Below are 13,790 nucleotides of genomic sequence, written 5' to 3' on the forward strand. Positions count from 1 at the left end.
AAGTGGCTTTGCAAAAAAAAAAAAAAAAAAAATGGGACAAAAAAATGATCAAATTCCATTTCTAAAATGTTCCACACCGGTCGCGCGATGCTAACTCGGTGAGAACGTGACAAATTGAGTAGCGGGATGTCGATTTTCAAGATTTAAAAACACAAGTGACGGACACAAAGTCAGCCATTTGCATGCACGAGGACGCCGCTGCTCATTATCACCTCATGAAGAGGTTCGCCTACTTTGCAGGACTCCATCAAACTGAGCAGATTACTCACCTGCGCGCGATCATGTTGGCGAAGGCTCATGGCGGGGATAACAAGAACAAAATGACCTAGTGTGAGATGGATTTCTTTTTTTTTTATGTAGGGTGTAATCAGTAACTTCATCACCCATCCCAAATGACCTCCATGGCGTGGGATGAATGTTTAATCAATCGGCGAGCGGGTAAAAAAAAGAGAAAAAAAAAAAAACTCATTTCAAAGAGAAATACGTATGGAAAAGTACGAATTAACAAAGTGGTAGTCCTCGTCACGCTTGTGATATATTGTTCACCCGTTGGAATTTTCCAATTTGAAAACTTCAGGGGGAGACTATTGTGCAATACTTGTTGATTCGCAGTTTAACAAGCTGTGTCTGTTGACCTCAGATTGACCCCTGGTTGTCTGTGCTTCAATTGTGTATTCCAGTCACACGTGTTGACTAAGCATACAACAGCATGAAACTTTTAAATATGATAACTTCTTATTCTCCATCAGCGGCATTTGTCTGTTGCTTCGAATTTTTGTCATGCTTTTCGAATGAAAAATTGTGGTCCTTGATGAAAAAAAAATCCATTTTGTTTTTAATTCGTAAATTATGTTTTGATGTTGAGAAAACAACCTTGACCTGATATGGGTCGTTTTTTTAATTTTTTTGTTTGTTAATGCTATATTAATTAATTATTTTATTAATGCTATATTAAATTCTCCAGTTCAAAAAAGACCACATAAAAAAAGTTTTAAAAAACAATTGTGTTTTTTCCCGTATTACAATTTATCACCTAAACAATGAAATAACAAATTAATTTTCAAAAATGTACCTTAATCCACAAAAATAATTTTACTCTCATAAAATTCCATCTTGAAATTTTTGACCGAGCTGTGATCATTTATTAGCACTATTATTATCATTATTATTATCACTCTTAATATTTTTGTTATTTTATTATTATTATTATTATTATTATTATTATTATTATTATTATTATTATTAATGTTATTGTTATTTTATTATTATTATTATTATTATTATTATTATTATTATTATTGCTTCCGTTGGTATAAATCTGCACTGCACCATGACAAGAGCAGTTCTAAATATTTTCCCCTTGTTCCAAGGACATTTGTGACTACTACAGTAGACATCTTATCGAGTTATCAGCGTGAAAAGCTGAAGGTTACCAAAATACAAGAAACAAAAAGTTTGATCCAACAAAAAATGCAGGCGGACTGAATTTTGTGTCCGATGACTCGGCTTGTAAAGTCCAATTTTTCATGAATGCCAAGTAGAGCGATGCAATCTCCTCCGTGCCCTTCACAGTCTGCAAATCCAAGCTCGAATGTAAACGACTGGAGCAGGTAATGCGCTTACGCACTCCACACAACATGCATGGGACTTTATTATAAGTACAGTTTATTTCTTTAATTATAATACCCTAGCACATTTATTATACATAAAATAAGGTATATTTTGTGTAGTTTTAAGGCTCAGAAAATTAGAAAATTATGTTTTATGGGGACCTAGGAACGGATTATTTTCATTTTAATCGTTTCCTATGAGAAATTAATTTTTGGGATACACACTTTTTGCCTTTCATACTCTGCCTGGGAACCAATGAAGTTTGTAAACCAAGGTATCACTGTATCTCATATTATATGCCCGTTCATTCATATTTTCTATATTTTCAAAGAATGTTTGCCTAATCTGACTGTTTCTAATTGATTTTAGGTTGCTGGCCGGGCTCGTTGTTCGTCAACGTTGTTGGCTGCAGATTTTCGCCGCATTGTACTGGCTGCCAAAAGCGTCGCTTCCACGTTCGTCTCATCCGCCGAGCCAAAAAAACTGTCACGGTTGGCCACACTTTTAACACAAGCGGATTCACCTTCAACATCTAGTATGCATTTTTCTCGAAAATCAGCATATGCAATTGTGGAGAATACGAAGTAGTCCATTGGAGTAGCGGTTAGCACGTTTGCTACACAGTTCCGAGGTTCGAATCGCATGTGTATGTTTTGTTATTTCCAACCACATCCGAAAATCATATACAGGTAACATCCAACTTACGACAGAATTCAAAATGGTTGTAAGTTGAAATCCATTCAACATACAAAACACCTGCTCAGCAGCCCCAGCTGGAAAACTCAAGTAAATACGTACTTGCCTCGCCTTAATTAAAACCTTTAACAGTTTTAAGCAACCTTAGCAACCGAATTCATCATTCCTGACATTTTTTCCCCCTCATAGAAGCGCAATGCAGCACATCTTGACACTAACGATATCTATCGCGCTAATGATCGTTCCAGTGGTGGCTTCAAACCGTGCCCCTGATCAATATTTCGCCAGAGGGAACACAAGCCACAACATTGACTCTATTCCAGTTTTCTTTCCCCCCGAGATCATCAATTCATCCACAGATGGTTTGTTAAGTGGTGGTGGGGGGGGGGCAGTACAGCAGCCCAATCGTGCTAGGGCTAATCTACAAAGGCTTAGTGAGCTAAAGTTTGGTTTAAATATTATAGATCTTCATTAGTTCTTTCGATTTCCAACGTGGGGGGGTTAAACTGTATGTGTATCAGTCCTAGGCCTTCAGTAGTGCTACGTCTGAATCAATTAGCCGTGAGTGTGGTGTGATATTACTACACGTCCACTAGAGGGTGCCATTGGCCAGGAAATAACTTGAAACTGTCATGAAACTGTTCTATGAATGTGTGGATTCATGATAACTTACATAAATTTGCCATAGTATTTGCTATTTTTGCTAGCTTCCGAGATGTCCAACCTTCATGATGTCCATTTATTTTTGAAAAGTCCGTCTTAACAGTATATCTGTAACCAAATCCATTTCTTCTCCTCCTTGTCCGTCATTGTGGGTTCACAAAACCGCTATTAAATGAACATAACTAACTATCTAGCTAGATAATAGCTAACTATTAGCTATCGTGCTATCTAGGTGGCTTCTATCTATTTGAGTTATTCCGGTTTGAGTGAACGCTGGCACGTGTGGCTGCCGCTGCTCACCCACAGAAAACTTATCCTGTGACTGTAAAGTGACCTTGAGAGTTTTAAAAGGCGCTTATAAATGAAATGTATTATTATTATTAGTAGTAGTAGTAGTAGTAGTAGTAGTAGTAGTAGTACTAGTATATATTATATATAATATATTTTTTAAATATAAAATTATTATTATTATTATTATTATTATTATTATTATTATTATTATTATTGTGTAAATTTCTCCACTGTGAGACAAATAAAGGTACATCAAATCCATTATTATTATTATTGTTATTATTATTATTATTAGTAGTAGTAGTAGTAGTAGTAGTAGTAGTATATATCATGTAAATTTCTCCACTGTAAGATGAATAAAGGTACATCCAATTCAATTATTAGTATTATGATGATGATGATGATTATGATTATTATTATTATTTATTATTGTTATTATTATTGTTACCATTATTATTATATAACTGCTTTTTTTTCTCCCAGCAACTCATTAATATTCAGGTGTGCAATAGGAAGCTCTTTAGCCAAGATGGCAACCTGAGAGCGAGTCACTCGCTGTGCGACGTGAGCCTCACATGAGCTGTTGCTGCCTTTCGCAGGTCTTAACTCCTCAAGCGTCCCGAGGAAAAAATTCAAGCTAGCTTGACCTAAAATTTGGCTGAAGGATTCCTTGACATTCTCAACGTTTTTTTTCTGTTTCACATCCGCAAAGAGATGAGCTATTTTTTTTTTTATTTTTTTTTTTAGCAGACAGCCAGATAGCATCGGATGACCAATATCATTCATTCCGTTATCTTATCGGATTTAACGCTACGCAATGAAGGGAGAGTTTCACAAAGAAATGGACAATGGCTGCCATTTTGACACTTGGAAAAAGGTAAGATTGATCCACACTAAATTCGTAGACTCGCGTTGAATATTCCGGAAGTCTTATTTTCGAGTTGGTGACAATTCCCGTCACGCCAAGACGTCTTGCATTGCCGGAGAATCAAAACTATGGCTTCAGATTGGGAGAATATTCTTTCTTGTTACACATCCAGTTATGAATATGATTCAAATAGTTCTGAAGAGGAAAGCATACATTTTTGCGATCGATTAAGGAAGTCCTTCCGTGTCATTTTGAGGCATCTGGACTGCAATGTAGCGTCCCAGAAAAGAGGCAGAAAATGGCGACCAAGCTCCGTGTGAGGAATGAATCAGCCCGTTTCCACAGGCTGATAAATTCCTTATATGGAGCTTTGTCGCCCTCTTCTGGCTCTTTTTGGTGCAACATGACGTTTTCAGACCAGCCAAGTACCGCCAAATGAATTGATGTGATGGAAGGACTGCTACAATGTGTCATTTTTCTCGGTCAGGGGCGTTCCTTCAGTGACGTCACGTACGGACTCGTCACCAACTCAAAAACAAGACTTCCTGAATATTCAGTGCTAGTCTTAAAACGTAAAATACAACTATATGCGGTGGAATCTTTGTAAAATACGCTCAGTAGAAGTCATTTGAAGCCATTTTACAAATTAGGGACACCACTTGTCCGGAGACGTCGGTTGTCCTTTAACACTCATGAGGTCCATTGTTCAATGTTCGGGCCTAATCAGGAACGTGCACGGCAAAGAAACACATGCCAGCGAGTCACCGTTTGCTGCGAACTGATCTCACGTCAAGTCTGCTCGCCAGAAGGAAGAAGGAATCTCAGCTGCGGCTTGGAATAAAAGCGTCAAGCGAAGAAGGTGATAATCAAGTGCTATTTTCACATGTGATGAACACGGTGAGTGTGATTGGTTTCACTCTGGAGACCCGCCACATTCTTTCATCTTGTATAATCGCAGCAGGAATAGAAGAAAGGATTTTCGACAGCTGGAAGGCGATTGACAGCTCACGTCGGTGAAGTAAACATCGACTCACATCATTACCTGAAAGGTCAAATGACCTGGAAAGTTACCCAAGGCAGTTTTCCCCCGAAAGGTACCGTAGCTTAATGACGTACAGCTGTATAGTAATCCTTATTGGGCATCCATTAAAGTAGATGTTTGTCAAAAAATGACCAAATAAATTGATAAAAAAAAAATAGATGTATAAATAGAGAGATGAATAGAGAAATACACATATGCATAATGTTTACAATAAATTGATCAATAAATAGATTTATAAAAAGATAACTAAATAAATACATATATATATATATATATATATAATTGGATAAATAGTTGGATAATAAAATTGATACATTGATCAATAAATTGATAAATACAAGTATAAATAAATGGACACACATTCCTCATCCCATTTCCCTCTTTTAACCACACAACCAAAATAATAATAATAATTAAGATTTATAAAAGGATAACTAAATAAATACATACATAGATACATAATTGTATAAATAAATAGTTGGATAAATAAATTGATACATTGATAAATAAATGATGAAATAAAAGTATAAATAAATGGACACACATAAGTATGTCATCGCATTTCCCTCTTTTAACCACACAACCATAATAATAATAATAATAATAATAATAATGCATTTTATGATTAAAAAAAAAAAGTCATAATTCAATCATACATAGTTTTTTTTTTCTATCACGGCCTTGTTTTGGCCTCCAAATCCCTTCCAAATAATCTGTGAATCCCTTTTTCCAACGTCTTTGAAAAGAAAACCGTCAAGACATTCTGGTGAGAGGCGACGTTATGGCGACATCAGCTGCCCACCAAGCGCGGGTGACAGTTCATGACACCGAGCCATTATCCGCGTCATTATTTATAGCCGCGTTGAATGCATGGCTTCATATTTTGCACAATGACTTTGCGCAGATGTCCCAGCGAGGAAGAAAAAAAAAACCCCAGAAAGCAAATGTGGGCCTTCTTCAGCGTCTCGATCCCGAATGTGAATTCAGTGGAGATGTTCCATAAAAGCAGCAAGAACGGAAATTACAGAAGCAGGACAGATGCGCAGTCATCTTCTGCATTATTCATCAGCCACGCTCAACGTTGCCGACGGCTCTTTTTTTCATTTTACGAGCTGCTGCTGCTGCTGGTGGTGGTGATGGTCATTTTCAACATGGCTTCTTCCATCTTCTCCTTTGGATTGGATTAGCCCTTTATTAGTCTGGCAGTGGAGAAATTTACATTTCGAAAGGAAGAGGAAAGGAAAGGAAGAAGTAGAAAAACAAAATACAGGAGCTGCTGTAAAGGTAGACACTCTCGCGGCGCCATCTTGGAGTGAAAACAACAACAAAAGAATAAAAATAGCAAATAATGTGACACAACAAAAGACACACATTCATTCAATCTTATTAATGCATTCATTCATTCACTCACTCATTCATTCATTCATGCATCCATTCATTGATTCGTTCATTCATTAAATTGGATTAGTCTTTATGAGTCTTGCAGTGGATACATTTACATTTCACAGCAGCAAAGTCCTACGTCAATCCGCTTCAATTCCAAGCCGCGACAAATCCACATGCGCATCGGCGCTCTGTCAGGTCCCCAACGAGTCACGAGATGGATTATTGTCGTTTCTACTCGAAAACAAACACTCTGGAAGCTTCACCTGAACCCCTTAGTCTCAAAGTACGAGGTTTTGCTGTCCCGGAAAGACATAAAAATGTATTGCCCGGCTTCTGCACAAAATAGTCTCATCTCAAAAAGCCTTTCTCCATTGAAGTGAATGTGAATGTCAGTAATCCGGTCCATCTTCAGAATGAAATCCCTTTTTTTCCTTTTTTTTTTCGCTTTTAAGCCTCCAATTCAATGGATATTGCACTGACCCTTGTGTCCGCCTTGAGCCCACTATGGGCATCATCATAATTTTTTAATTTAACTCATTCACTGCCAGGGTTTTTGTCATTGTCACTTGAATTCCAGGATTCACAACATATTGAGTTTTAGGACTACATTAAGATTTAATACAGCATTAGAAACCTTAGACTATCTTCTTTCTTCAAAACAAAAGAGTTAATTCCTAAAGTATATGGCTCTGGAGTTATATGAACTTGAGATGAGGGCGGCTGTCCAAAATACAATGCAATACATATATATTTTAGATTAGATTAGATTAGATTATATTAGATTATGTTATGTTATGTTATGTTATGTTATGTTATGTTATGTTATGTTGTTATGTTATGTTATGATATGTTATGATGTGATGTGATGTGATGTGATATGATGTGATGTGATGTGATGTGATGTGATGTGATATGATATATATATTTTTAACTTCATCTTGATGCAGGCAGATTAGTGTCAAAGAGTCGTTGAACTTCTTCCCACCAATAAGCAAACAGATGTCACCGGATCTTTTCTTCTCAAACCTTTACCCCCTACACCAGGAGGCTTTGGAGCTCTTCAGGCCAGACATTATCAAACGATCTCTGGCTCGAGTGAGAAGGATGGAGCAGAGAAGGAGAACGGCGAAGAGGAGGAACGTCAGCCCAACGCAAGATGGAAGCGTCCGAATAAGGAGGTGCACCACACCGGATCCGCTAAGCGGTGAGCGTTGACCCCTGACCTCCAGGACTGTGTTCATTTATCCTTTTAGAACACTTTTTTTACACTTGTTACACACTGATAACACTCGATATGGCGTTGCGTCCTCGAGTGAAACTTTATTAGAAAGCAGTTACAAGACACCGGAGGGGAAATTATGACGGTTCAATATGTGGACGAGTTCATTTCGACACTGAAAGGACGACTGGCATTTGTCCAACCGTGCCCTCTGCTGGCAGTTACGTTGCATTGCAGCTCGATTGAAATCGTGTAAACTACGACGTCTTGTTGACGATTTAGAGAAACGAAAAAAAAATGTCAGGAAAATCCGACAAGGACACCTATACTTGATTTTATTTTTATGTATTTAATAATAATAATAAATGAATTTTATTTCTAAGCGCTTTTCAAAACTCTCAAGGACACTTTACAGTCACGTGATAAAGCCATTCGCGCCAGCATTCACTCAACCCGGAAGTAACATAAACTCACGCCACTAATAATAATAATAATAATGATAATGATGATGATAATGATAATAATCATCATCATAAATCTCATTTATAAGCACCTTTCAAAACTCTCAAAGACACTTTCTATTGTGAGTGTTTTAGAAAAACTTGACACCTAAAATTTGAATTTGAATTGTGATTGCCTCGTTCTGAATGCAGCTACCGGCAGTTAGCGTAGAGGGTGTGCACACTATGCAACCGCACAATTTCAGTTGTTTAATATTATTTTTAACTTCTGTATGCTTGGATAAACTATAGTCAACTGCAAACCTTTCAAATTCAATTGCTCATCAATTTTAGCTACATTCTTGCTGATACCTCAATTTACGGATTTAATTGGTTCTCAGAAAGTGTGTGTAAGACGAAAAGTGTGTTTTCCAAACATTAATTTCCCATAGGAAACCATTTAAAATGAGAATAATCCGTTCCCAGGTCCCCATAAAACATAATTTTCTCCTAAATAAGCCTTAAAACTATGCAAAATATACGTTGTTTTATGTATAATAAATGTGCTCTTGGATTCTAATTAAATATAAATAAATACGTATATGTATAATAAAGTCGTTTTATTTACTTTTGTGTAGTTACCTCTTGATGATATCAGAGTGAAGTTGCCGTGCTTTATCGGAGATAATACCCTCACTCCCACTGTCCCCTGCAAGTTGCTTTTTGTTAATCCACAGGAAAGAAACAGAAGTATTTCAACCTCTTCTATTGCTGGAGATTGTTGCTTAGACAACACAGAAACACCCTAAGCCACAGTCTACAATAGTCAGCAATAGTCTACTTAGCATACTGGTACTGGGACGCTAAGTCACACAAACGCACACCTTGTTCGTGTTTTTCGATGCGCTCCTTCTTCTGCGCGACCTCGGATTAACACTAGCCTGTGGTGGGGTCTTTTTCGGTCCTAAAAAAGCAAAAGTATCCACTCAATAACAAACCACGTCTGCATGCACTGAGTTCACTCAAAGAAAGTGGGTGTGGAAAACTAGTCCGCCAGCAATTATGGTGCTCCGTGTGTTTCCCGAAAACTAGTTTGTATGCCAAGATTATATTCTCTCGAATTTAATGTTCGTAAGGCGAAAAGTTTGTTAGCTAAAGCGTTCGTAAGCCGACGTATCACTTCATTAGTAAAGCAGATGTAAGTTCATTCATCACATCGTGCGTGTTTGTCACAATATGTCAAACATACACAATGTCTGGATGTCATAACAGGAGATATGAACAACATTTCATGCGCCTTATCTGCAACATGCCCCCCCTCACACACACACACACACACACACACACACAAAATGTACTCCACTCCCTTCCAATCAGATGCTGGCAAGCCATTGTAACTTTTTCAAAGGTGACACTATCTGACCGCTGGGATCTGCGAACACACCGGCGGCGGCATGATAAAGGATGAAAGAAGGAGTCTTGTGAATAACACCTGTTTTCCAGATAAGTCCCCACATTGCAGTACAGTGAGACCTCAACTTACAAACTTAATTGGTTCCCAGACAGAGTGTGTAAGGCGAAAAGTGTGTATGTCAAAAAAAAAAATCCCATAGGAAACCATTAAAATGGGAATAATCCGTTCCCAGGTTTCCATAAAATATACTTTTCAACTAAATAAGCCTTAAAACATACCTTATGTTATGTATGTGATACACAACATACCTTATTCTATGTATAATAAATGTGCTATTGTATTGTAATGAATGAAATACACTGCATTGTATCATAAAGTCACTTTATTTACATTTGTGATGGTCATTTATGGCTTGATGGAATGGAGTTGGAGGTCGAAGGTCAAAGAGAATTGCTGTTTTGAAAGAGAGGCGCATTACATGAGGACTGTAATTAAAGAAATAAACTGTGCTGGAAAATAAAGTTTTGTTTACTTTTTTTATGGTCGTTGTTGGCTTATGGAAGGAGAGTCACCTTCCATAAGGACTGTTGGTAACTTAACCTCTGGTGCTGTTCGGTCGTGTGCTTCCGCCGAAGATCACTCCGCCAGCCGTGGTGGGTGTGTATTATGAAAATAGTGCGTATTATAAGGTTTAATTTTCATAAATTTGACGTTTGTAAGACGAAAAGTTTGTAAGTTGAGGTGTTTGTAAGTTGAGGTCTCACTGTATTCCCTAATCGAAGTGTGTGTGAGTGCAGGACGTACAAGAAGCTGCCTGAGGTGGAAAGGAAAAAGCAAGAGGGGGAGAAGAGAGCCATGTCACAGGCCAACAGACTGCGTGCACACCTCTTTAAGAAGGTGGATGCTTTTTTTTAATACCGTTCGATCGAAATTATATTTAAGAATAATTAAAGAAGGCATCATGCCTTCGATTTATGAGGAACCGGGATGCCTCTCATTTAAAGGACAACCGACGTCACTTTTTTGTTTCCGAACTGACAGCAGAAAAACGTTTTATAGCATCTAAAATACCCATGATATTTTTATTCAAATGCAAAACACCAATAAAAAATGACTTAAAGTGGTTGCGACAAATTATCTTCCAAGAAGTTACGTACTATTAGTTACACACACATTCCTATTTTCTGTCTTTTGTTTACTTGTGAGGGTAATTTGTCGCCCTAAAACGCAACATTTAGTGATATAATTATGAAATAGATTTGTCGATGTATAAACGGTGTCACATTGGACGTCAGAATATTTTGTATCGTCCAGCAGATGGCGCTGTTTCATTGCTAAAAAGTCAAATCGTCACTCTCTATTCCCAATTGAATTGGAGTGCAATAATCTGTCGACGATATTTCACGATATCTCACGATTCTACGAATGTGTGTCAAATATTATGGCTCATGATTTTCTGCATGACTCATATTATATATTTTTCATAAATAAAATTAAATATCCGTGTATAATATTAAGATTTAATTTATATCGGCGACTACGGAAAACGATTAGGGACAAATCAGTAGTGGGAAAAACACAAGGTCGTCAAGCAATTTTATTTTATCTCTAAAAGATAATTTTGCCATAATTTTTATATAATAAACTTAATTTTGACTCTAAAATAGAAGTTTTATAATCTAATACTTAAAAAAATTAATGAAAACCTGGATTTGTGTAGATTAAATCCAGTTTACATATACTGTATCATAAATGCTTTATACTGTATTTATATACTTTGCACTACTTACAGTTCTTTTTATGAACATTTTTTGTGCAGATATACAGTTCAGTCTTTTGTCATTTTTTTACATGAAATACTTTGTTCTTGTTTTTGTTTTTTTTCTTTTGGACCTCCACCCGTTTAATTTTTTTCTGCTGTAGATTGCAAATAATAATAATAATAATAATAATAATAATAATAATAATAATAATAATAATAATAATAATACATTTCATTTCTAAGCGCCTTTCAAGACTCTCAAGGTCATTTTACAGTCACAGCTATCCGTTTTTCTGTGGGTGAGCAGCGGCAGCCACATGCGCCAGCGTTCACTCAACCTGGAATAACAAATAGATAGAAAGCTAACTAGCTAGCTAACAGATAGCTAATAGCTAGCCAGCTAGATGTCCCCACTGCGGGACTATTAAAGACTTTCTGATTCTGAAAAGTGAAAAGATGGCAAATTTAGTTTATTTATGTTTCCTTACATTGGCTAAAAATCATATTCCTTCTTTCCTAGATCACAAAACGTGATTTTGGAAATGAATCTTTCATCGTACTCAGTGTCTATCACCGCTAATAAATAATATTCAAAAATGCATTTTTTTTTGTGTGCTAAAATATCATGATCAGTCTTATCCTGCGTTTTAATTGTACTGGTGTGCACACGTAAATTTAGGCTGTCAAAACCGCGTCTGAAATTGAAAGAGTCCGCATGAAAGCACTCCATCATGCTCGGCGTCCTCATAAATGTGTTAAGCGCTCTCAGCGCTAACAGCGCTAACATAGATTTATAGAGTGCCTTTCAGGGGACACACATATCATACGGTCGTTAAAATGTGTTTTTTTATGTGTGTACGTGTATGAGCGTGCGCCTATGGGGGAAACAATAGTTTATTACTCAAGGTGAACCCATTTTTATGGTTTAAATATGATTATTTTATTATTAAAAAATAAATAGCATAATTAAATGAATGTTTATATTGTTGTAGTCCTTCACTCTAACACTAATCACTTCATAATGAGTGTAATTTAACTGTAATTTTTATAAACAGAATTTAAAGTACAGTGATACCTCGGTTTACGAACCCCCTTGGCTTACGAACTTTTCGGTTTACGAACGTTACATTTATGAAAATATTATCTTGGCATATGAACTTTTTTTCGTATACGGAGCTGCCTCAATGAGTGATGTTTCATTCGCCAACGAGCCCGTTCTTCTAACAACAAAATGGCAGCCGACTGTTTTTGTCCTCTATTCCCCGCCCCCAGTCTTTGGTTAAAGCCACATGATTGGTCAAGAACGCAGCAGTGAGGGGAGGTAGTTTAAACATTCAAGAGACAGGCAGACGACAGTGAGAGAGTTTCAACTTTGATAGTTCAAAGGTAGAGTATAGACTGCAAGGTTAAAATATCCCATCAATCAGCCTCCACAAACAACCCGCACAAGCCATCTGTACACTTGATGCAAAAAGCTATCAACCCGGCTAAACAGAACACAATTGATGAGGAACAAGGTAAAATTATGGCAGAGAAAGCACCTACAAGGGATCATTCCTCAAGATGGTTAAAGAAGAAGGTTACGTTCCTCATCAAGTGTTTAATGATGATGAAACTGGCCACTCCATTCCATCAACGACCATCAAAAAGGTAAATAAAACGACTTTATTATACTGTACAGTTTATTTCTTTAATTATAATACCATAGCACATTTATTATACATAAAATAAGGTATATTTTGTGTAGTTTTAAGGCTTAGAAAGTATGAAAATGATGTTTTATGTGGACCTGGGAACGGATTATTCTCATTTTAATGGTTTCCTATGGAAAATAAATTTTTGGGATACACACATTTCGCCTTACACACTCTGTCTGGGAAGCAATTAAGTTCGTAAGCCAAGTTCGTCAGTGGGATACACTCGCCAGCTCTCAAAAAAATCACATGACCTTACGTGAACTGCAAAAAGATTCACACTTCATTGATCAAATTGGATTTAGTTTTTTTTTGGGGGGGGGGGATTAGGAGGAGATGGTTTGAAAATGAGCTGGGACAGCTGTCCGACGGAACGCTCAGATAGTAAAGTGATTGCCCCTACCTGCGTGCGCCTCACAACCACATATAGAGTGAAAAGGCAATTTCACTGCTTCGTGGCCAAGGTGCTTCTCAAAGGAGATTATGATTGTCTTCAGTGATTAGATTGTTTGTTTGTTTTTTTGTTTGTTTATTTGTTTTGTTTTTTTTCTGGTCTTTTTTTTTGGGAGAAGGGGGTATCAGTAATGCTACTTTTCTTCTTCGGCAGAGACCTCTTGACCACATCCTGCAAAAATGAAGAAGCTGTTGGATGTACCTTTATTCGTCTCGCAGTGGAGAAATTTACATTCGCTAGCTGGTTACCT

General features: G+C 37.0%; 1 protein-coding gene across 1 annotated transcript; it reads left to right on the forward strand.

Annotated features, from left to right (window-relative positions):
- Positions 1-4,109: 4,109 nt before the first annotated feature.
- Positions 4,110-13,723, forward strand: LOC148889701 ((E2-independent) E3 ubiquitin-conjugating enzyme FATS). Its single transcript, XM_089012612.1, has 6 exons — positions 4,110-4,138; positions 6,753-6,840; positions 7,602-7,761; positions 9,739-9,742; positions 10,428-10,527; positions 13,694-13,723. Exons 1-6 carry the CDS (start codon positions 4,110-4,112, stop codon positions 13,721-13,723), a joined length of 411 nt encoding a protein of 136 aa, XP_088868738.1.
- Positions 13,724-13,790: the final 67 nt, after the last annotated feature.

Source organism: Hippocampus bargibanti, linkage group LG13 (assembly GCF_051943395.1).
Source record: "Hippocampus bargibanti isolate YZ-2025 linkage group LG13, ASM5194339v1, whole genome shotgun sequence".
NCBI lineage: Eukaryota > Metazoa > Chordata > Actinopteri > Syngnathiformes > Syngnathidae > Hippocampus > Hippocampus bargibanti.